General features: G+C 38.2%; 3 protein-coding genes across 6 annotated transcripts in view; 1 reads left to right on the forward strand and 2 right to left on the reverse strand.

Moving 5' to 3' along the window:
* The window catches only part of twist3, a 59,387-nt gene that overhangs the window by 12,621 nt on the left and 26,173 nt on the right, over positions 1-20,593 (forward strand). The window contains exons 2-5 of one of the 2 annotated variants that reach the window (XR_010905383.1): positions 2,916-3,113; positions 4,503-4,692; positions 6,886-7,035; positions 10,884-10,968. The gene's annotated coding sequence lies outside the window, so the exon portion shown is untranslated. Of the gene's footprint in view, positions 1-2,915; positions 3,114-4,502; positions 4,693-5,076; positions 5,313-6,885; positions 7,036-10,883; positions 10,969-20,593 lie in introns of those variants that run through there. The other variant, XR_010905384.1, reaches the window with a different exon arrangement.
* LOC137078971 (PTB domain-containing engulfment adapter protein 1-like) lies at positions 2,435-12,008 on the reverse strand. Of its 3 annotated transcripts, none has more exons than XM_067446844.1 (9): positions 11,608-12,008; positions 11,310-11,376; positions 10,878-10,949; positions 10,680-10,775; positions 10,449-10,586; positions 6,874-6,978; positions 5,059-5,118; positions 4,570-4,654; positions 2,435-2,961 (listed from the first exon to the last, which is right to left on the reverse strand). In XM_067446844.1, the coding sequence occupies exons 2-9, from the start codon at positions 11,352-11,354 to the stop codon at positions 2,912-2,914; spliced, it is 651 nt and encodes a 216-aa protein (XP_067302945.1). In that variant the 5' UTR covers positions 11,355-11,376; positions 11,608-12,008; the 3' UTR covers positions 2,435-2,911. The 3 variants fall into 3 exon arrangements, with proteins under 3 accessions (XP_067302945.1, XP_067302943.1, XP_067302944.1); XM_067446842.1 differs by having other exon boundaries at positions 4,570-4,669; XM_067446843.1 differs by lacking the exon at positions 11,608-12,008 and having other exon boundaries at positions 4,570-4,669; positions 11,310-11,596.
* On the reverse strand, positions 15,021-19,218 carry LOC137078969 (E3 ubiquitin-protein ligase TRIM58-like). Its single transcript, XM_067446839.1, has 2 exons — positions 18,266-19,218; positions 15,021-15,988 (listed from the first exon to the last, which is right to left on the reverse strand). Exons 1-2 carry the CDS (start codon positions 19,007-19,009, stop codon positions 15,107-15,109), a joined length of 1,626 nt encoding a protein of 541 aa, XP_067302940.1. The 5' UTR covers positions 19,010-19,218; the 3' UTR covers positions 15,021-15,106.

The raw sequence follows: 20,593 nt of genomic DNA on the forward strand, positions 1-20,593 counted from the left end.
GCTATGTTTTCTTTAACCCACGGCCGATAAAAGCGCCAACGTTTTCTCATTTTTTTCCTTCTTTCTTTAAGAGAGATGAAACAATTTACAATACTCTTGTCATTTTTAGCCATACAGATGAGTTCAAGACATAATTATAAACTATAAACTGTCTACTTTTATTTGTGGACTCATGGAACTAATTATTTTGCATGCACTCACTCCAAACGCTGTCTTCATTTCAAAAAAAATATTTTGTTATTAAATGCTATTTTTTTTCTTTTCCAAAGCATTTTTAAATTCAGTTCATATGACCAACAAGCGAAATGTCTAGCCAAAATAACGAAATTGGTAAAAATTGGAGTTACCATGCAAACTCAAACATTTCGCTCTTCTCTATACGTCAACCTGGCGTGCGTAAAAGTTAATCTTTTTTTTTCCGGTTTGTTTGTAGAGAAGACGAGATAGAATTCTTTATTAAACTCATAAAAGACAATATAATTACAGTAATACTGGATTCTAAACACAGAAATGCCACATTATCATGAAGACCTTGAAGCAGATCTGACACACACACACACACACACACACACACACACACACACACACACACACACACACACACACCTCATATCCGTGCTGCTTAAGTAACCTAAGGGGCTTTCCTTGCCATTAATGCTTGGCTAACACACACGTCTCCTTCCAATAAAAATAAAGTGCGGTGGATGGAGAGCCTATACAAACCTACCAAGTGCCATAATTTTGGAATGACCGCGAGAGGAAAATAATATATTTTAGTCGCATAACTGCAGCTATGGAAACACTGTCATTTCACAATAGTTTTTAATCGACATTTAAGAAATATCACAGCTAGAAAAATTGCAAAGAGCTTGAAGTTATCATCATCTAATACCAATAGTGCATAATATCATCCAAAGATTCAGATAATCTGGAACAATCTCTGTGCGTAAAGGGTCAAGGCCGGAAAACCATACTGGATGCCCGTGATCTGAGACAGCACTGCAGCACATACAGGAATGCTACTGTAATGGAAATCACAACATGGGCTCAGGAATACTTGTTGGTGACAAGCCTGCAGTCTCCCTCTTAGATACTGAAGCTTTCGCGCTTCGATCGCCCCCCGGTGACCGGTCCCAGTATAGCCGCCCCTCTGTGTTTTCTAATGGACGCGAGGCAAATTAAATAATAAAATTACACTTCAAATATTTTTTCCCCAAAGTTAGTTTAGGTCACTGAAGGCAGTTATCATCACGATGATTTCATTTCAAGATTTCGTTTTAAAAATAAGTTTACTTTGAGTTAGTTATTTGATGCAAAAAAACGGGGGGCGTGACGTCATGATTGACAGCTGAGACTGACGGCTTCTCTGAGTGAAGTTGTCACTGAGGCACTAAGAGACTTTTTTCTGAATTTTTGGGAGCAGATTGGAGCTTTAGCTTTAATTTCTACATTTCCATAACTGTTTATTTCACACCAACATAATGAATTGTTCTGCATCTGCGAGAGTGTGGGCGGGCTTTTGATATCGCTGCTGTACTTCCTGCTCAACTTCCTGCGCTCTACTGCGCAACTCCAGTCCAGAAATCGCTACTGCGCAGACTCGGTCCCAAGATGTCCGAGCCGTGCAAGGCCGCCTAAAAGCTTCAAATCTGCCAAGCAGAAATGGATGATGTCGAGTCGTCCATATTTTTTTACGGTCTATGGTTGGTGAACACAATCCACCGTGCCGTTCGCTGTTGCTGGCTAAAACTCTATAGGTCAAAAAAGAAGCCATTTCTAAACATGATCCAGAAGCACAGGTGTTTTCTCTGGGCCAAGGCTCATTTAAAATGGACTGTGGCAAAGTGGAAAACTGTTCTGTGGTCAGATTAATCAAATTTTGAAGTTGTTTTTGGAAAACTGGGACGCCATATTATCCGGACTAAAGAGGACAAAGACAACCCAAGTTGTTATCAGTGCTCATTTCAGAAGCTGCATCTCTGATGGTATGGGGTTGCATGAGTGTGTGTGGCATGGGCAGCTTACACATCTGGAAAGGCACCATCAATGCATCCAAGTTCAAGAACAACATATGCTCCCATCCAGACGTAGAAGAAGGATCCGGGTACTGACATGGCCAGCCTGCAGTCCAGATCTCTCTTTTTGTATTAGACAAGAATGGGACAAGATTCATATTTTAAAACTTGAGCAACTCATCTTCTCAGTCCCCAGACGTTTGCAGACTGTTATAAAAAGAAGAGGGGATGCCACACAGTGGTAAACATGGCCTTGTCCCAACTTTTTTGTGACGTGTTGATGCCCTAAAATTTAAAATCAACTTATTTTTCCCTTAAAATGATATATTTTCTCAGTTTTAACATTTGATTTGTCCTCTATGTTGTATTCTGAATAAAATATTGCAATTTGAAACTTCCACATCATTGCAGTTCTGCTTTTATTCACAATTTGTACAGTGTCCCAACTTTTTTTTGGAATCTGGTTTATATATATTCTTTTTAAAAGGGGTCAAATTCTGCAATCAGTTCAAGCAAACCAAGATATTTCCTGTGGTGTGGTGATCCCATTTTTTCCTCATGCTTTTGGAATGGAAAATATCTCCAAAAATATACATATAGTGCCTTTAAGATGAACATTTATAATTATCACCTGCACATCAGGATTGATTATTTTATAGTATCATGACAAAATATGTATATACATTAATATGATTACATGTCAAATGTTTTTCACCTATTTTCACAGATCTTAAATATAATCTTTTTTAATAGGATAAGTATCTTGTCTTAGTGTTCCTGGAAATAGTTTATGTTTAAGTGTTTGCAGGAGCTCAGTATAATAACATCTGCTGGAGGTGTTGATGGTGTTTCAGGAGTCATTTCTGGAGCATTTATCTGACTTCATCTGTTTCCACTCAGAAATTCTTCTGCAAAGGAGTTTCGTCATCTTCTGTAAAGAATCTCACTGGGGGAAAAAAAGGAAGAAAAAAAAAAGAAGACAAATCAGAAGATGCATATCAAGACGTGTCAATACCAATATAAATGTCCTGATTTTGTGCAGTCATATGAAATAGTCAAGTTTCCCCGACATTCCTTGGCTATTGTGAACAGTGTTGGGTAAGTTACTCTAAAAAGTAATGAATTACTAGTTACTAATTACATCTTCAATAGTGTAATTAGATTACTGTACAAATTACTCTCGCCAAAAAGTATTTAATTACTGATTACTAATTACTTTTTAATTACTTTCTGAATTCTATATCAACCTTGAGTTAAGCGATTTAAGGTTAGACATGAAACAGCTCTTTTAATTAATTCAAATAAATAATATAAAACTACATAAATTACTCTTATTAACTGTCCAAAGTATTACCAATGTGAGGAGACATAAAAACATGCATTTTAAAGTTAGACTTTAAATGTCGATGTTAAGTCCACTATTGAATTATGTATAATTATATTTAGTATTTAGTTCAATTACATCAGAAGTAACTCTAATTAAATTACAGAAAAAATAAGAGTAATCCCTTACTCTACTTTTTAAGGGAAAAGTAATTAAATTACTGTAACTAATTACTAATTACACCCAACACTGATTGTGAATAGCCGTTAGCATGTTAATGGTAAGGAAATGTTACAATTTATTTATTTTTTCGACATGGAAATTAAGATATGCGAGCAAAAATATGTGATGTTTTCAAGTCCTGTCCTTGCCCTAATATAATTTTCTATCCGTACAGAGGGGGCATACTTTATTGAATACCGTATTGAAATGAATAACTAATTGTTTGTGTTTGTATGTTGTGCGTATTATGCCTCACAAATTAAAACATTTCATACATTCAGAACAAAAAAGTAATGTGAACAGGAGGTCTCCACAAGGATACCCTTGTGGACAAGAAGTGTGCATAATTGTATTAAATGGGCACTTGTGGTATATCTCAAATCTTAAAGTGTATATATATTAAAAAAACATTTATTTTTAGTACTAAACTTCTGATGAAGATATAGCATAAATGAAATAAAAGTACAAATAAAATCTGAATTGTAACCTTTAGTCCTGCTTTAAAGAAGTGCACTTATTTTGATGTGTTTACTATAAAGCACATGTACAGTATTTGATTATAATTATAGTGTTATTTAATATTAGATGTAAAGATATTATATTTTAGATATAAAAACTAAAAAGCAACTGCATCATTACAAATGTGTAACTACAAATATTAAATATAAGTTACATTAAACTATAGTTAGTTTACCAAAAATCAGTCAGTACATCCAGCAGTAACTTTAACCATATTTTAAATTATGAAATTACATATAATGATGCAAGTACATAGTGAGTCAAAAAAGCGCCAAATGCATGTAATATTTTTTAATACCCTTTATTTTAATTGTTAATAACATGCAGTCCTGTCCTAAAAACACTGTTTCAGTTCACACTCTATTATTTTAAAGTATAATATTTTATAATATGTATTTCATAATGTGTCTTTTTCCCACAAGAATGCATATACAGTAGAGCGTGAGTGTGTGTGTGTGTGTGTGTGTGTGTTGAGTGCTCAGCACATACCCTGTGATGAGGACTGCCCTGATCGAGATGAAATCTTATCAATATCGGACTCATTTTCATGCCAGTTCTGACCTCCGCCAGCGCTCTGTAAGAGAAATATCTGTGTCCAGAGAGATCACCACAGTAAGTGCTACCCATGATGAAATCAATACTGTATGCTGGATACTATAAATTCATGTGCATACAAACTATTATTAAATCCTACTTTGAAGGGTTATAATTTTCTTTTCTAGATTAGAAGGTCTCTTAAAGCAAAATTTCACCCAACATTGAGCTGAACACCAAAGGTTATGGGAATCTAATTACTGAAATATTTAACTTTGTGCCTCACAGAAAGCTGTGAGGGTGAGTAGTTTATTGTCATTGTCTCCTGAATCATTCCTTCAAGCTTTTCAGCACATGGGCTGTTATATGAGGAGACGTGTGCATCTGTGTTTGTGGTAAAACATGCTTGTGTATGTGAGCTTCATAGTCTGACACTTAACCTACTTCTCCATTGCCTTGCAGTCTCCTCTTCAGCTCAGCGTTTTCTCGCTCCAGTACCTTATTCTGAACAGCAGAGGGAGATCTCACACAGTTCAAGCATTCAGACAGATACTATTCAATCAGAACCACTGAGCCATAACCAGGCACGACTTGACAAGTTTTCAGTGACAAATTATGGGTGTTTTTCAAACGAAAAGCTGCATCCTAGTGAAGCTGTGTCCTTCGTAGTTCAGTACTTCAGAAGCTAGAGTCCTCAGCATTAAATGCTATAATGAGATGGTCACAATGTGAAAATACTACTACATAATTTGAAAAATACTTCATATTAAAAACCTTTTTTTTGTGTGTGTGTGGTTATATTACCATCGATGGTCTTCTATTGGCTTACATTATGCACAATTAATCATTGAGGTATTAATTTACAACAAAACTATAGAAAACAACATGTCCACCTTTATGTCCAAAATATAATTTTTTAATCTTTTGAAGCCCCATATTTCCAGTCAGTTCTTTTTTCATGAATTGGAACGTGTGCAAATCAGTGTGAGTTGTTGAAGGCCGTGAAGGATACATTTGATGCATCCTTCAAAATGAGCTGAATGAACAACTCAAAACCTGCTTTCCAAAGAGCATACAAATTAAGATGTAACTGGAAGGAGCTTGATGACATGGCAGCCAAGATATATAAGCCTAACTAGGATGTAGCCAGGGCCTAAAACAAACTTTTTGCCACCTACCAATGGCCGGTGACTATTTGCCAGCTATTTTTTTTACCATCCATGAAACATAGATTAATCCTTATTACACTGCATTCACACGGGACGTCAGCGTCAACGCTTGACAGAGGGCATTTCTTAAGCTTGGTGCTGCTGACACGACCGTCATAGTGACAACAGCCATTCATATTACTTTTTTCCGGTGTTGCATGAGCGCAATTTGCTAGCTTCTGCACTAGCGTATTTGCATAGGCGATCTGATTGGCTGACATCTGCGTTGGCAGTTCAACTTAAAACTTTTCAACTTCTGCCATGAGCAACACCAGTGATGTGACGCACAGAACCCACAATTCAGTTCGGCAGTGCATGACGTCATCCATTCAAAGTAGATGAGAAGCTTTGATGCCGATGCTCCGTGCGAATGCAGTTTTAAAATTACGAAAGTTATTCAGTCTAGAGGAGTGAGTGATTTTTCTTTGTCTTTTCTTGACTATCTTGACGAGGTTACTTGCCAAGATGGGCATTTTGACGTAGTTTTGTTTGAAAAAATGTTGCTGAAGTGCAAGAAGACGTGAAAGAGAGCTCAGTTCAGTATTCACCCGCTTTGGATGTTTGGGCACAGAAAACTTCCCACATAGTAACAAATTTAGTTTCTTTTTGCGCTTGACTATTAAATTGAAATAAACTTTCGCGACGATGTAGAGCCCATCCCGGGCATCATTTAGGTTTGTTCACGTTCATGTCAATATTGCATTATTGGAAATCATAAAAATGTTACTTGCCAATTGGTGATCGACACTGTTTCATATACTCACCAACACTGATTTTACTCGCATTTGCCACTTGGCGAGTATTATTTTTAGGCCTTGGATGCAGCCTTTCGATTGAGAAGCACCCAATGTGTGCCTAGTAAGCGATTTTTTTTTAAGTTTTATGACAGGGTATGTACAAGAGAATGTGTTATGTCATTAAATATATCACACCTTCCCAAAAAAGTCAAGATTGTTTTAATGAAACAACTATGTTTAGTGCCTTGTTTAAATTATTGCTGGCCTATGCTGGTTTTCTCTGATGTGTTCTGTATGTTGACTGGTTACTGTACCTTGTGTCTTAGGGCCTCCACCACCATGTCTCGATCACCATGTAGACCTTCATTCTGCTTATAAGCACGGAAGGAGTCGCCAATGATGGACACAAGCAGATGAGACTGAGAAAGAGGAAAAAACAGCACAGAGAATCTAAAAATCAACTCAAAGAATTGCTGGTAAGATTTATAATTAGGTATTAGTATAGATTAGTAATTGAATTGAAAAATCAATTAAAAACTAAATTCTTTTAAAAATGTAATCGTGTTTATAAAATAAAAAATAGATAGCATAGCTACTGTAAGGCCTGATATCAATAGGCATTAAATTATCTTAATTAATTATCTTAAAAGTGAAGAAGAAATTGGTCTGATGATTATTAAGACCATTCTAAGATCATTCCAATGTGATGATTTTCTGCTCAAGAAACATTTTTTTTAAAAATTATTATCAATGTTGAAAACAGTTGTTAACAGTTGTTAATTTCTTTTAAGGTGCCCCATTATGTTTTTTTAAATTTTCCCTTTCATGCAGCATATAATATACAGTGGGGCAAAAAAGTATTTAGTCAGCCACCAATTGTGCAAGTTCTCCCACATAAAAAGACGATAGAGGCCTGTTATTTTCATCATAGGTACACTTCAACTATGAAAGACCGAATGAGGAAAAGGATTTTCCTCTGAAGGATTTTATCAAAACTAAAGATTCTTCACAAAGAACCACGCGCGCCTCCACCAGAGGAGACTTGATAATACCCCACAGGTATACCACCTTTGGACAGACAGTCCTGTCTGTCCGAGGTGGGAACATGTGGAATAGTCTTCCTCTAACATTGAGAGAATGCCCTACATATAGTTTGTTCAAAGTCCAATTAAAAAAATGGTTATGGGCAAACCAAAGTTGCACACATTAGTGAGTATGTTGCGTCGTATTTTAACTTTTGTATTTCGTCTTGTGCATATGGATGTATTTCTGATGACTAATTAATTTTTTATTTTTATGTAAATATAGTTTATAGGACATTAGATAACGGTTGTTTTTGTGAGCTATGTGACCTTAGCTCGTGGGACTACGGATGGAAATTAGCCCTCGGCTACAATCCGGCATGTTTACATGCATGTACTCCATGTTGTGTTCATTAACATGCACTGTCCCAATCAAATAAATAAATAAAAAAAAAAAAAAAAAAAAAAAAAAAAAAAAGCCAGAAAATCAAATTGTCTGATTTTTAAATAATTTATTTGCAAATTATTTTGGAAAATAAGTATTGGTCACCTACAAAAAAGAAAGATTTCTACCTTTCACAGACGAATAACTTCTTCTTAAAGAGGCTCCTCTGTCCTCCACTCATTGCCTGTATTAATGGCACCTGTTTGAACTTATCAGTATAAAAGACAACTGCTCACAATCTCAAACTGTCAGACTCTAAACTCCACTATGGCCAAGACCAAAGAGCTGTCAAAGGACACCAGAAACAAAATCGTAGACCTGCACCAGGCTGAGAAGACTGAATCTGAAATAGGTAAGCAGCTTGGTGTGAAGAAATCAACTGTGGGACCAATTATTAGAAAATGGAAGACATACAAGACCACTGATAATCTCCTTCCATCTTGGGCTCCACGCAAGATCTCCCAGTGGGGTCAAAATGATCACAAGAACGGTGAGCTAAAATCCCAGAACCACACGGGGGGAGCTAGTGAATGACCTGCAGAGAGCTGGAACCAAAGTAACAAAGGATACAATCAGTAACACACTACGCCGACAGGGACTCAGATCCTGCAGTGCCAGACGTGTCCCCCTGCTTGAGCCAGTAAATGTCTGGGCCCGTCTGAAGTTTGTCAGAGAGCATTTGGATGATCCAGAAGAGGATTGGGAGAATATCATGGTCAGATGAAACCAAAATATAACTTTTTGGTAAAAACTTAACTTGTCATGTTTGGAGGAGAAAGAATACTGAGTTTCACCATACCTAATGTGAAGCATGGGGGTGGACACATCATGCTTTGGGGCTGTTTTTCTGCAAAGGGACCAGAAACACTGATGAAGAATGGGGACATGTGTGAATGGGGACATGTATTGTGAATTATTTTGTAAAAACCGTCCATCTGCAAGGGCATTGAAGATTAAATGTGGCTGGGTCTTTCAGCATGACAATGATCCCAAACACACCGCCTGAGCAACATAGGAGTGGCTTCGTAAGACGCATTTCAAGGTCCTGGAGTGGCCTAGCCTAGTTCAGGAGGGAGTTGAAAATCGGTGTTGCTCAGCAACAGCCCCAAATCATCACTGCTCTAGAGGAGATCTGCTTGGGGGAATGGGCCAAACTACTAAAAAACAGTGTGTAAAAACCTTGTGGAGACTTACAAAAAACGTTTGACCTCTGTCATTGCCAACAAAGGGTATATAACAAAGTATTGAGATTAACTTTTGTTATTGACCAAATACCACCATAATTTGCTAATAATTTTTTTTGCCCCACTGTAGCTGTTTGTGAATGTAAACGTAAACCGCATATACAAGTTGTTTGTATTTAGAATCCCACTGCGTTAATCAGAGCAAAGCAGTAGACCAATCACAACAGACTGGGCCATCTGACCAATCAGAACAGAGTAGACCAATCACAACAGACTGGGCCATCTGACCTATCAGAACAGAGTAGACCAATCACAACAGACTGGGCCATCTGACCTATCAGAACAGAGTAGACCAATCACAACAGACTGGGCCATCTGACCTATCAGAACAGAGTAGACCAATCACAACAGACTGGGCCATCTGACCAATCACAACAGAGGGCAGGCTCACAGAAATGAGGGATTTAGATAAACTTATTCATCCAACGAGTCATTTGAGAATCATTGAACAATGTGGTGATGTGCAATGCATATTATGAGAACATGACCTTTTATGCAAGTGAACCTGTTTTAGGGCGCCCCCAAAACTAAATTAGGAAACTTTAAAATAGCATAATAGGGGCACTTTAAAAAAAGTTTTTTTTGAAGAATGCTGGTAACCAGACATCTATTGACATCCATAGTAATTCCCCCCACATGGAAGTCAGTGCCCCACAACAATGTCTGGAATGTTTAGTTACAAACTTTTTTTCAATTATCTTCTTTTGTGTTTAGCAGAACAAAGAAACTCATACAGGTTTGGAACAACTTGAGGGCGAGTAAATGATGACTGTACAAGTCATGTACAACTTAAATGTTGTTGAAATTGGTTTAATAAGAGTTTTTTTTTACAGTGTTAAGATAAAAACAGTAAATGTATGATTCCATTATAAACATTTATTAAATTTACATTTACATATAAACATTTATACTGATAAAACAGTGGAGAAATATAATCATGATGGACCGATTTAGAAATTTACAGTTTCTCCCTGCTCAAGTAGATGGAGCTTGTGTGCCGATTTCCTACATATAAACATCTGTCCTGGGATGTTGTTTAAAGCAGTTCAAATGTCTCCCATAGAGGAGGCAGCAGGATAATAAGATTAGGCTTTGAAAACTACACAATTTTGCAGCTTTTTCTTGTAAACAGTGAACCCAATGCATCATGCGTGTCAACTGTACAGCTTTTAACTCACAAACTTCCTGCTCTTGAAGATGTAGCAGTGGTACATGTCTGCCGCTGGGTGTTTGGCCACGAAGCCCAGCATTTTAGGTTGAGAGGGATGAACTGCACAGAATGAAACCGAGGGCAGAGCGCAGGAGTACAGCATGAACTGAGAAAAGAAGGGCGAGACCGTGAATAAGGGTGTTGTACAGTACACATGCGAATCACCATCTGAGCTCGAGCACATAGTCCTCAGTCACACCTTGGTTTTATGCTCTAGAATGTCAATGGCAGTTCTGGTCAGAAACAGATGTACTTTAGCTTTCTTCATTTTCTCACCCATCTCTATGTTAGGATCCTAAAAGAAAAGGAAATTCAGAATAATAGGGCGCAGGGACACGGGATGAAGTCATATAATACAGTAGTTGCTACAGTAGAGTGACATTTATGGTTTTATCACCTTCAGGGCTTCTACGGCGTCGGTCAGAATCTGCATCCCACCCGGACGGACCACCTGGATACGACCCAAAAACTACACACAATCCCCGCATGTGAGCGGTTGCATTAAACCATTAGGTAACACTTTAGTTTAGGGTCCAATTCTCACGATTAACTAGTTGCTTGTCATCATGCATATTTCTAGGATATTGTCTGTTTCTTAATACGTATAAAGCACAAATGAATGCTTTATTCTGCATCACTATTACTTACTAATTACAACTTGCTATTATCAAGCACTAATTAGGATTTTATTGAGGCAAAAGTAATAGTTAATAGTTAGTTATGAGAATAGGACACTATTCTAAAGTGTGACCAAACATTATTTAGTACACAAATGCAACACAATTATTGACTAAATCCATGACAAGGAGATGCTTAAACTGATACTTACTTTAACTGTGAAGAATATTTCACTATCGTCATCTATGTCACTCATTTTCACTTCTGTTTAATATACACTGTGTAGTAAAAAAGACGAGATGATATATTTCAAACATTTGATTTAAACAATGGCATATGGTGGCCTGAAAATATTTGGACACTTCTGGCACACTTTAAAAAGGCTTAACATTTCATAAAAACATATCAGTGACATCAGCATGTCATAGGTATATCACAGGGCACAGAAACTAGTACATATGCAAACTTATACACTATGGTAACACACGAGAAACTGTAAATGCACTTACGTTTAAAGGGGGAACTTTGTATCGCCGAGAATATGTCTGTCCTCTTCCGCGGTCTTTCAGGGTTAAAGTCGTGTGATGTTAATGGTTAACTATAAAACTTATTTTCTTTATGGCACATCAGGCCTGATAACACCTCAGCTATTACCATCTGTCGTATGTCATAGTTGTTTATGAACTTGTGAGTTAGCCATACGGACAAGTTAAAGAAACACTTTACACTAATTTTTGCTTCAATTTAATTTGTTCATGTGAGGATAACTGAAATATTGTTTTATGTAGAGCGTCAAGAATTTTTTTTGGGCTTGGTAACACTTTATTTTAGGGTTCAATTTCAACTAGTTGCTTATTAGCATTACTAGGATAGGCTATGGCGTTTTATTACTTTAATTACTTTTATCCTGTATGATTATATTTACATCCTACCCAATACCTAAACAACTACTAACTATTAATAAGATGTAATTAGGAGTTTATTGAGGCGAAAGTCATATATGTGTATACTAAAGTGTTACCGTTGATGCTAACCAGTAGATGGTGCTATTGTGAATAAAGTATTGCCATACTCTATAAACAACAACAAAATTAATTAAAACTGAACTAATAAATAAGTCAAAGCCATTCAAGTTATGTAAAAATGTATTCAACTAAACCTATTACACAATGGAAACTATTGGGTCTAGTGAAAGGGTTTTACAAAAAGGAGGGAGAAAGAAAAAACTGGTTTGGCAGACCAAATGACTTTAAATAATCATATACGTCTAACATTAAAGGCCCAGTCATCCAGCAATGAGTCTAAATATATCCTTAGTAATAGTTCTTAGTAATCAGCACATACATAAAACACATGCATTCTGTATCTTTACACAATGTCTAGATGTGGCATACCCTCCACACACTGTATATTAAGATTTGTTGTCAAAGGTATTTCGAGAAAAATGCAGAGAGAATGTTTATGGGAAATTGTGTCAGTACGGAACTATTTCAGTAGTGTGATGAGGAAGGTGTGAACAAGTATTTCTTGTTTTACAAGACAAAATGATGTACATACATACCATACATAAATAACTTTGCTGGAGGCATTTTAGTATATTTAATAAAACTTAATCTAACCTAGACCTTTGTTTATATGGGCCGGAAGAATGCTGTTCTGTAGCCTGCGTGTAAATGCCCTCGTGTACACACAAAGCTCGCATTCTGGGTGACGTTCCTGTCACTGCATATTCCCATTAGTTTAAGTGAAACTACAAACCTTTAAGAGCATTTTTTCACAGAGATGGAAAGAGATAAAACACACTGTCTATGGTGTTACTTTTAATTACTTTAATTTACAATCTCTTTTCTTGAAAGACTTCCAATTTAGGCCAAAGAAAGAAACTTGTTTAAAAAGACTGGGAAAAAAACAGATTTCTGGGTAGTATTCAAACAAAACTCATTCAGTTTCTTCTGTTTTCAGCAGTATTTATAACTGCTGTACAAACATTGTAGACATAGTTTAAAATAGGAAGAGTCAGTTTGTAATTATTGGCCCTATTTTAACGTTTTGAGCACATGGTCTGAAGCGCATGGCACAGGTGCACTTAGTATGTGTCTGAATTCACCTTTGGTGTGGGCGCACCAGGTGCATGATCCAAAAGGGTTGTCCCCAGTCTCTTAATGAGTCATGGCTGTGTTTTGGGCATAGCATACAATAAACCAATCAGAGTCTCATCCCCCATTCCCTTTAAAGCCAGTTGCATTTGCACCATGGTGGACTCGCTTTTTAAAAACACTTCTCCAGAGAGGAAACCTTTCAGTTTTAATATTGCAAAATGTGTGTGTGCTGCTACCTGTCCCTGTGTGTGTAATAAGCAGTGTATGCACATTGTGTGCCGCCCTTAAGCACATATTACTAACATGCCCTTTAAATGACACAAAAAATCCTGCGCTATTGAATTTAGAGCAGGTTTTTGTTGGTCAATGTCGTAGTCCTATATTCCTCAAAATAGCAACACACCATTAATGCGCTGAACACACCTGGTTTTCAGACCAGCATGCCCATGGATGAACAGATGGGCTCGAGTGCATTTGTTGTTTAAACAATGTAGCTCTGGACATGAAAATGATAACTGCATTGAGCCAAAACTAGCAAAAAACAAGGTCGCGCTGTTGACGTTCGTGCAGCCTCTCAAGGAGAAATTACAACACTAGAGCGTTTAAGCTGTTTCCTGAATACCATCACGACTGAAAATGACACTGCTTTTATACGACAGCTTCATAAACAATTAATTAACATTCACTTACATTTACATTCACTTAAAGTCACTTACATTTTAGATGCAATATTGAGTGCTTTTGTTCGATTTCAGCAGCGAAAATCGTTCACACACAGCAGAACCAAGTGTGTTACTGAACGATTCAGTGTTTGAATGAATCGTTTGAATGAATGACTCAGTGACTCACTCATTAAGACAGCCACCTGCTGCCACCTACTGGAGGTTTAGTTTCATGTTTAAATATACTTTCCAACATTTCTTTTTTGTCTATTCAAAACTACAAATTTCAAAACATTATTCAATGCAGTTGTAAATTTTCAGTGTAAATTATTTAATTTTATTAACAGCCCTTATAGTGTCTTAATTTAACTTAATGTATTGATCAAATTTAACAATATAAAATTAAACCTGAAGCATAGCCTATATTTAATAAGATTAGGGGGGAATGCCCTTTATAAATGGTAAAAATATCACAAATTTAAAATGATTAAATAAAAAAATAAAAATATGCAGATTTAAATATGTCAAAGCTGATTGAACACTGGTGAGACTATTGCTTCAGAATAAATTATAGTTACAGCACACACACACGCAAAATAAAAAAAATATCGAGATTTTTCCGGACAAACACATTTTTTACTCGGACAAGTGAATGAACGATTTACTTGTTAGAAGGGTAGTAAGGTATTTTCATCATTCACAGGGGCTAGTCAGTGATTTTATTAACATCCAAATCCAGAATGTCAGTGTTTCTCTCCCACCACCCGCGTAAAAATCCCTGGCCGAAGTACTTACTGTTTTTTGACAAACACCAAGGTCATGTGGTGATTTAATTGCCATCCGAATCCACATCTCTGAGTTTTTAAGAAAAGATTGCTTCAAAATGAACTGTTTATGTCCTTTTTGACCCCTGACGAGCACCGTCGTTGTAATTTGGGCGCATTTTAAAGATCTAGCCTACACTTTTATTACTGAAATGCTGGAAAGTATTTACGAGAATAATCTTTCATCACCGCTCAAAAGAGAAAGATAAGAAAAACACTTAAACATTTGAAATGAGCCATTATTATGGCAATATTTAATGTTAAAAAGGTTAAATTTGCAGCACTGTATTACCTTATTTCCGCTCTTTTCCACATTTTTAAAATTGCATTTTCCTATTTTAAAATTAGAGACGTCCACATTTTTACAGACGTCCACATGAGAAACAATTACTGTCCGAATAGGGCTATAAAGTGACAGCATGTTCAAACTCCACTCAAAAGAGTTATCCATGAATCTTCTGAGGTAGAGTGGAGTCCAAACGCAGGATACACTGTGTCCTTGAACACGGCACTGAATGTATGAAGATGCTGCTTTCGGCCTCCTTGAGCTGAGCTGTGGAACGCAATAGTTCCTCCTTCGTAATCCAGGGTCGCTTCGACCTTCTTTGGCGGAATGACCAGCCCGTCACCTACGGCCACGTTAGCCGAGTCATGGCACGCCGTCAGCTTCTTGCTTTTCCACTGCAACTTCCAAGAGCTGGTGTTGTGCCCCAGCCTGCTGTGGTCACCTTTACGTGGGATGCTTTTATAGCACAGTCCCACAGACCACGCGCACCCAGGCCCGATCTCCACCGCCCACATGTGAATTCCTGTGGAGAAGCCCTGCGTGCACATGACCTGACTGGCCGAGGCGAAGCGCTCACTCTGATCTCCCGCACTACTGCTCTTAAGTCCAGCACACTGCTTGACTGTTTTGAGATCGGTGGACAGCAGAAGGCTGGGATGGGCTGTGGCTGGGTTGAAGGTCAGGTCTAGAGGGTTCATTATGCCATGGAGGCACTCCAACAGAAGACTCATCTCAGCGTGGAAGGCATTTGTACGTAGGACAGAGCGGAGCTGCTTGGCATCGGACGACTCTTGGGGAGGTAGACCAGGAATGGTGACATTAGCAGCCTGGCGGACCCTTGCTTCAACGGTGAGGTAGTTCTGGATGAAGAGAAACTCTGAGGATTGATTGAGAACCTCGCTGGTGCACTGCTGGGCTTCCCGCAGCTGGTGTACACAACCCTCCAAATCGCATAGATTGGCCTTCCAGCTTTTGTCCCGCGAATGAAGCGTGTCGTCCATCATGGTGCTCATACGACTCTTAAAACATCACATATAAACAGTTTTAAAGGGATGGTTCACCTAAAACATTAAATTACGCACCCTGCCTCAAGCCATCTTGGGTGTATATGACATTCTTCTTTCAGATGAATGCAGTCAGAGTTATATAAAAATATATAATTGCTGTTCCACAGCTTTATAATGGGAGTGAATGGGAGTCCTGATGTTGAAGTCCAGAAAAGTGCATCCGTCCATCATAAATGTACTCCACATGGCTCCAGGAGGTTAAGAAAGGTCTTCTGAAGCAAAGCAATGGGTTTGTGTAAGAAAAATATCCATATTTAAAACGTTATACATTAAAATAACTAGCTTCCGGCAGATGGCCTACGCAAGTCGACTTGCAAGTAGCCCCTGATGCGATGAAGGAGTGACGTAAGCTTTGACGTCTCTCGGAGTTCAAACAGATAGGACTGGGCAACAAACTCAAGCTCCTCCGACATTTCTCTTTAAAAATTCTCATTTTAGACTCTAATTCATGGCCGGTGTTTTATTTTGGTCTATCATCTGTGCTTCTGCATTCGTCAGTGCATCATGCGTTGGGTCAAGTTTTACTCTTTCGGTGCAAATTGATGCCTACGGCCATCAGTCGGAGTTATTTTAGTTTATAAAATTTTAAATATGGATATTTTTCTCACACAAAAGCATGACTTCACTTCAGAAGGCCTTTATTAACCCCCTGGAGGTAATGTAGATTACTTTTATAATGGATGGATGCACTTTTTGTTTTGTACACAACTCTATTACTTGAGTAAAAGTAGAGTACTAATGGTCAAACATTACTCCGTTACAAGTGAAAGTTCTAAAAACAGATTTTTACTTGAGTAAAAGTACAGGGCCCGTATTCATAAAAATTCGAAGAGTCCTCTCAGAAAACTTTTACGTAGGTGTCTTAGCTTAAGAGCTATTCGGGGCCGATCTGAGAGCAACTCTGAGCAAGGAAAATACAAAAACTTTTATCTTAGTGAAGAGGCGGGGCTGATCCCGTTGCTACGTATGGCACAGTCTTTTGAAGACTGTGATTGGTTGGTTGTCCAAAAAGGGGAAAAAAAGTATCGGGTCTATTGAAAGCCTACACTTTGAAATTACAAGCGCAAATTGTTCTATTTTACCCTTCTCTCTCTCTCTCAAATATGGTAATGTAGCGATTACTTTCATTTCTGGCGCTATGGCATTCCTGCGCTGTGTCGGAGATGTTAGCGTGTCTCTAATAAGATCCGTCACAAACATGATCCCTGCACGATCTAATCTATAGCGTCTTATTAACTCACTGTCATCCATTGTCTGCAACATATTTATTCTCCCTCTTTGTCTTTCTGCCATTTTCTCCGCTGCTAAAGAAACTCTTAAGCCTCTTAAAAGTCCTCGTCCGTGCTCCTAACAAATTTGACCTTAAGACCTCTTTTAAGGGTTAAGTTTTAAGTTAATTTTACGAGTAAACACCCACATTTCTAAGAAATTTCTTAGAATTTTGTCACCAGGAGCTACTCTTTGCATTCAGATTCTTTATGAATACGGGCCCAGAAGTATTTGGTTTGGCCATGGGTGCACATACTGTGCCGAGGAGCTGGCTTCTTTCATTTTGCTATAAACTGATCAGTGTTAAAAAATTGTTGGGAAACTTCACATGACCCTACAAGAGGGATTACTGATAGGCTGTCTGCAAAAAAAAAAAAAAACTTTTTTAAATAAAAAAAATTTCATCCACTGACTTTCAAAGCTGCTACAGAAATGACTTTCGACTTTGTGGACCTCTATAGAAATCTAGAGGAGTAAAAAGTACGATTGTCTTTCAAATGTAGTGGAAGTTAAAGTAATACGTTTCCAGAAACAAAAAATACTCAAGTAAAGTACAGATACTCAAAAAGTGTACTTAAGGACAGTACTCAAGTAAATGTAGTTACTGTCCACCTCTGCTTTTTTGGACTTCAATCAGGACCGCCATTTACTGACATTATAAAGCTTAGATATATATATTAAAAAATAATAGCTTTTTAAATATATCTCAGATTGTATTCGTCTGAAAGAAGATTGTCATACATACCTAGGATGTCTTGGTGATGTGAGTAAATCTTGGGGTGATTTTCATTTTTGGGTGAACTATCCCTTTACGGCAACATGACTGTATGCCATCTGCACTGGTCTATATCTGTTGCTTTCTACATAAGTGATGCTGATATTTATTTGGCATTGGTACTAAAACCAGAACCACATCATGCACATTTTTGCACATTTGTATTTATTTTTTATAATTCTTACCTTGTATGTACTTATAAGTGAAGTCATGTTGTCCAACAGTATGTTTGCCCTGGCCACCAGTTTATCTTCGGCCTTGTCCGGAGGTCCTCCGCTGGCGCTTTTCAGCAGAGCTTCTGTCATCTGTAGCTTGTCAGACACAGCCTTCCCCAGTTCCTCAAGGATTCTCATCATCTCCCCCTTCGCCACCTCGAACGTCTGCACCTCGTGGCGCTGATGAACGCCCTCAATCAAGCACTCGGAGCAGAGGAACAGCCGCTCCTGCGTGCACAGGTACTCTGTGACCTTCAGGTGCACCGGGCACCGCTTCCCATCCCGTTCTGCGGGCAGCTCCACTAGGACGTGGAGCGATCGGTGTCGAGTCTCGTGTTTCTTGAGGTGACCGGGGCACAGTGACATTTCACAGCGTGTGCAGTATTTTACCGCGGCCACCGGATCATCCAAGCACTGGTCACATGGCACCGCCGGGCCTCCTCTCAGTCCACCTCCTGAAGTGGCCGCCAGGAAACCATCCACGATGCCGCTGAGCTTGAAGTTTTTCGGAAGCGCCTCCGGGCTGCTGTACTCTTCCCTGCATTCCGGACAATGTTTCTGGGACTTGGGGTCTTCTGCTTGAGCCGCATTTTGTATACAACCAAAGCAGTAATTGTGTCCACAAGGAAGGGTTACAGGATCGTGGTACAGCTGCAAACAGATTGGACAGCTCAGCTCCAAAGCAAGACGCTCCTCAGGTTTACTTTGAGACATGTCTACAGGTTCGTAGCGAAAGCACTTCTGCGTGTTCACTTCGAGAACTGAAAGACATCTGAGCGGTTACTGGTATGGCCTGTTCTGAGCCTGCACTGCAACATTCCTGGTACAGATGACATTGCTGAGAAAATGTTCTACCAGTAACACGATAATGATTTATAGGAACTGGCAAGGTGTTTATGGGTGAAACAACAACATCTAATGGAAAATTTAAAATGAATACATGAAGCGGTGTGGGTATCCATGCATGTGGATTGGAAACGAAGAAACCAGAGGAACAGGTTTTACAAAGAACATATGCCACTCTTCTTCATGTTTATGGTAAACACTAATTCCTACGTGTGAGGCTCCTTGTGTGCCACATCTGAAAATCTTGAGAGTGCTTCACCCTGTTGCGCAAACCAGTTTGGTACTTTTGTCAAGGACTGTCTGAATCTGACAGTCACGCTAGGGCCCCTTTAAGAGGTAATGGATTTCAAATGCCTTTGATTCTGCTGAAATAGATTAGGTAAAGAAATTAGATTCAGAGGAACATAATGCTTCACTTTTACCGCTTAATAATCCTTAATGTATATCTTGTATTCATCACAGATTGTATTGCGAAGATGAATAAATACTTGTGCTCATGACACATGGGCTTTTTAAATAGCTAACGATCACAATCAGTTCTGTCAGAGCACGAGAAACAACTAAAGGCATGTGTTGAATGCAAGTGCATTTATGTCTACAGCAAACCTCAGGCTCCCAAAAGCGCTCAAGAATCTTTTTAAGATCAGTCAGACAACTGAAGCTCACTCCCATCTGTAGGATATATCAAATCCACTGGACATCTAGCTGCCATTTGATTTGTGGGAGACGTCCAGGTGTTGTGATCAAAGAGCAAAATCCTCTCACTGTTGTCATCTTGTGAGATTCGAAAGAATGTGAAATTGCTGAAGGGAATCTTGAACTAAGCTCTTTAGATATGTGCAAAAAAGGATCTTAGCAAGTATAATAACAATGCAAATTTGCCCATGCAAATTATGTTAAGTCAAAAGCACCATGCCCCCTCGGTTTAAATCGAAACATGTTTTCGATTTAAACCGAAGGGGCATGAAACTTTTTGTCCTGCGGGATACAATGAACATCTGAATTTTTCAATCAACATAAACTGCATGGTGATCACTAGATGTCAGGCTCAGTTTTTTGTATTTGTTATTCATTTATTTTAACATTGAAATCTGCAGCCTGGAATTGCAGTATATTCTTAGTTGAGAGTTGGGCGTTAAGGAGCAGCTGGGAGTGTAGGCAGAACGCCGCTCTCAGGGTCATTTGTACATGTCTGCCATCTTGTGGTCTAATACATATCTGATGCATAACATCATATGAAAGAATAATAATTCTTTAATCAGGTGGTTTCTGTATTATTTGAATACTGTATTATTAGATTATTATTAGATGGGGTCCAAAAGTCTGAGATCACTAGTGCCTCTATTCTGCAATCATTTCTAATTTATTAATAATATAAAAACTTTACAATAAGGTTTCCTTTAGTTAAAATAAGAATGAACAATATTTTTTACAGCATTTATTAATCAGATT

This window comes from Pseudorasbora parva, chromosome 6 (assembly GCF_024679245.1).
Source record: "Pseudorasbora parva isolate DD20220531a chromosome 6, ASM2467924v1, whole genome shotgun sequence".
In the NCBI taxonomy this organism is placed as follows: domain Eukaryota; kingdom Metazoa; phylum Chordata; class Actinopteri; order Cypriniformes; family Gobionidae; genus Pseudorasbora; species Pseudorasbora parva.

What these genes read in the sequence shown, in the direction of transcription:
- LOC137078971 (XM_067446842.1), bottom strand. Translation starts at nt 11,354, where the DNA reads ATGAGTGACATAGATGACGATAGTGAAATATTCTTCACAGTTAAA. An exon ending in AAATATTCTTCACAGTTAAA is followed by an intron (nt 10,950 to 11,309) that starts GTAAGTATCAGT and finishes GATTGTGTGTAG; the next exon opens with TTTTTGGGTCGTATCCAGGT. An exon ending in GACTGCAAGGCAATGGAGAA is followed by an intron (nt 4,670 to 5,058) that starts GTAGGTTAAGTG and finishes CTCTGGACACAG; the next exon opens with ATATTTCTCTTACAGAGCGC.
- LOC137078969 (XM_067446839.1), bottom strand. Translation starts at nt 19,009, where the DNA reads ATGTCTCAAAGTAAACCTGAGGAGCGTCTTGCTTTGGAGCTGAGCTGT. An exon ending in CACTTATAAGTACATACAAG is followed by an intron (nt 15,989 to 18,265) that starts GTAAGAATTATA and finishes TGATGTTTTAAG; the next exon opens with AGTCGTATGAGCACCATGAT.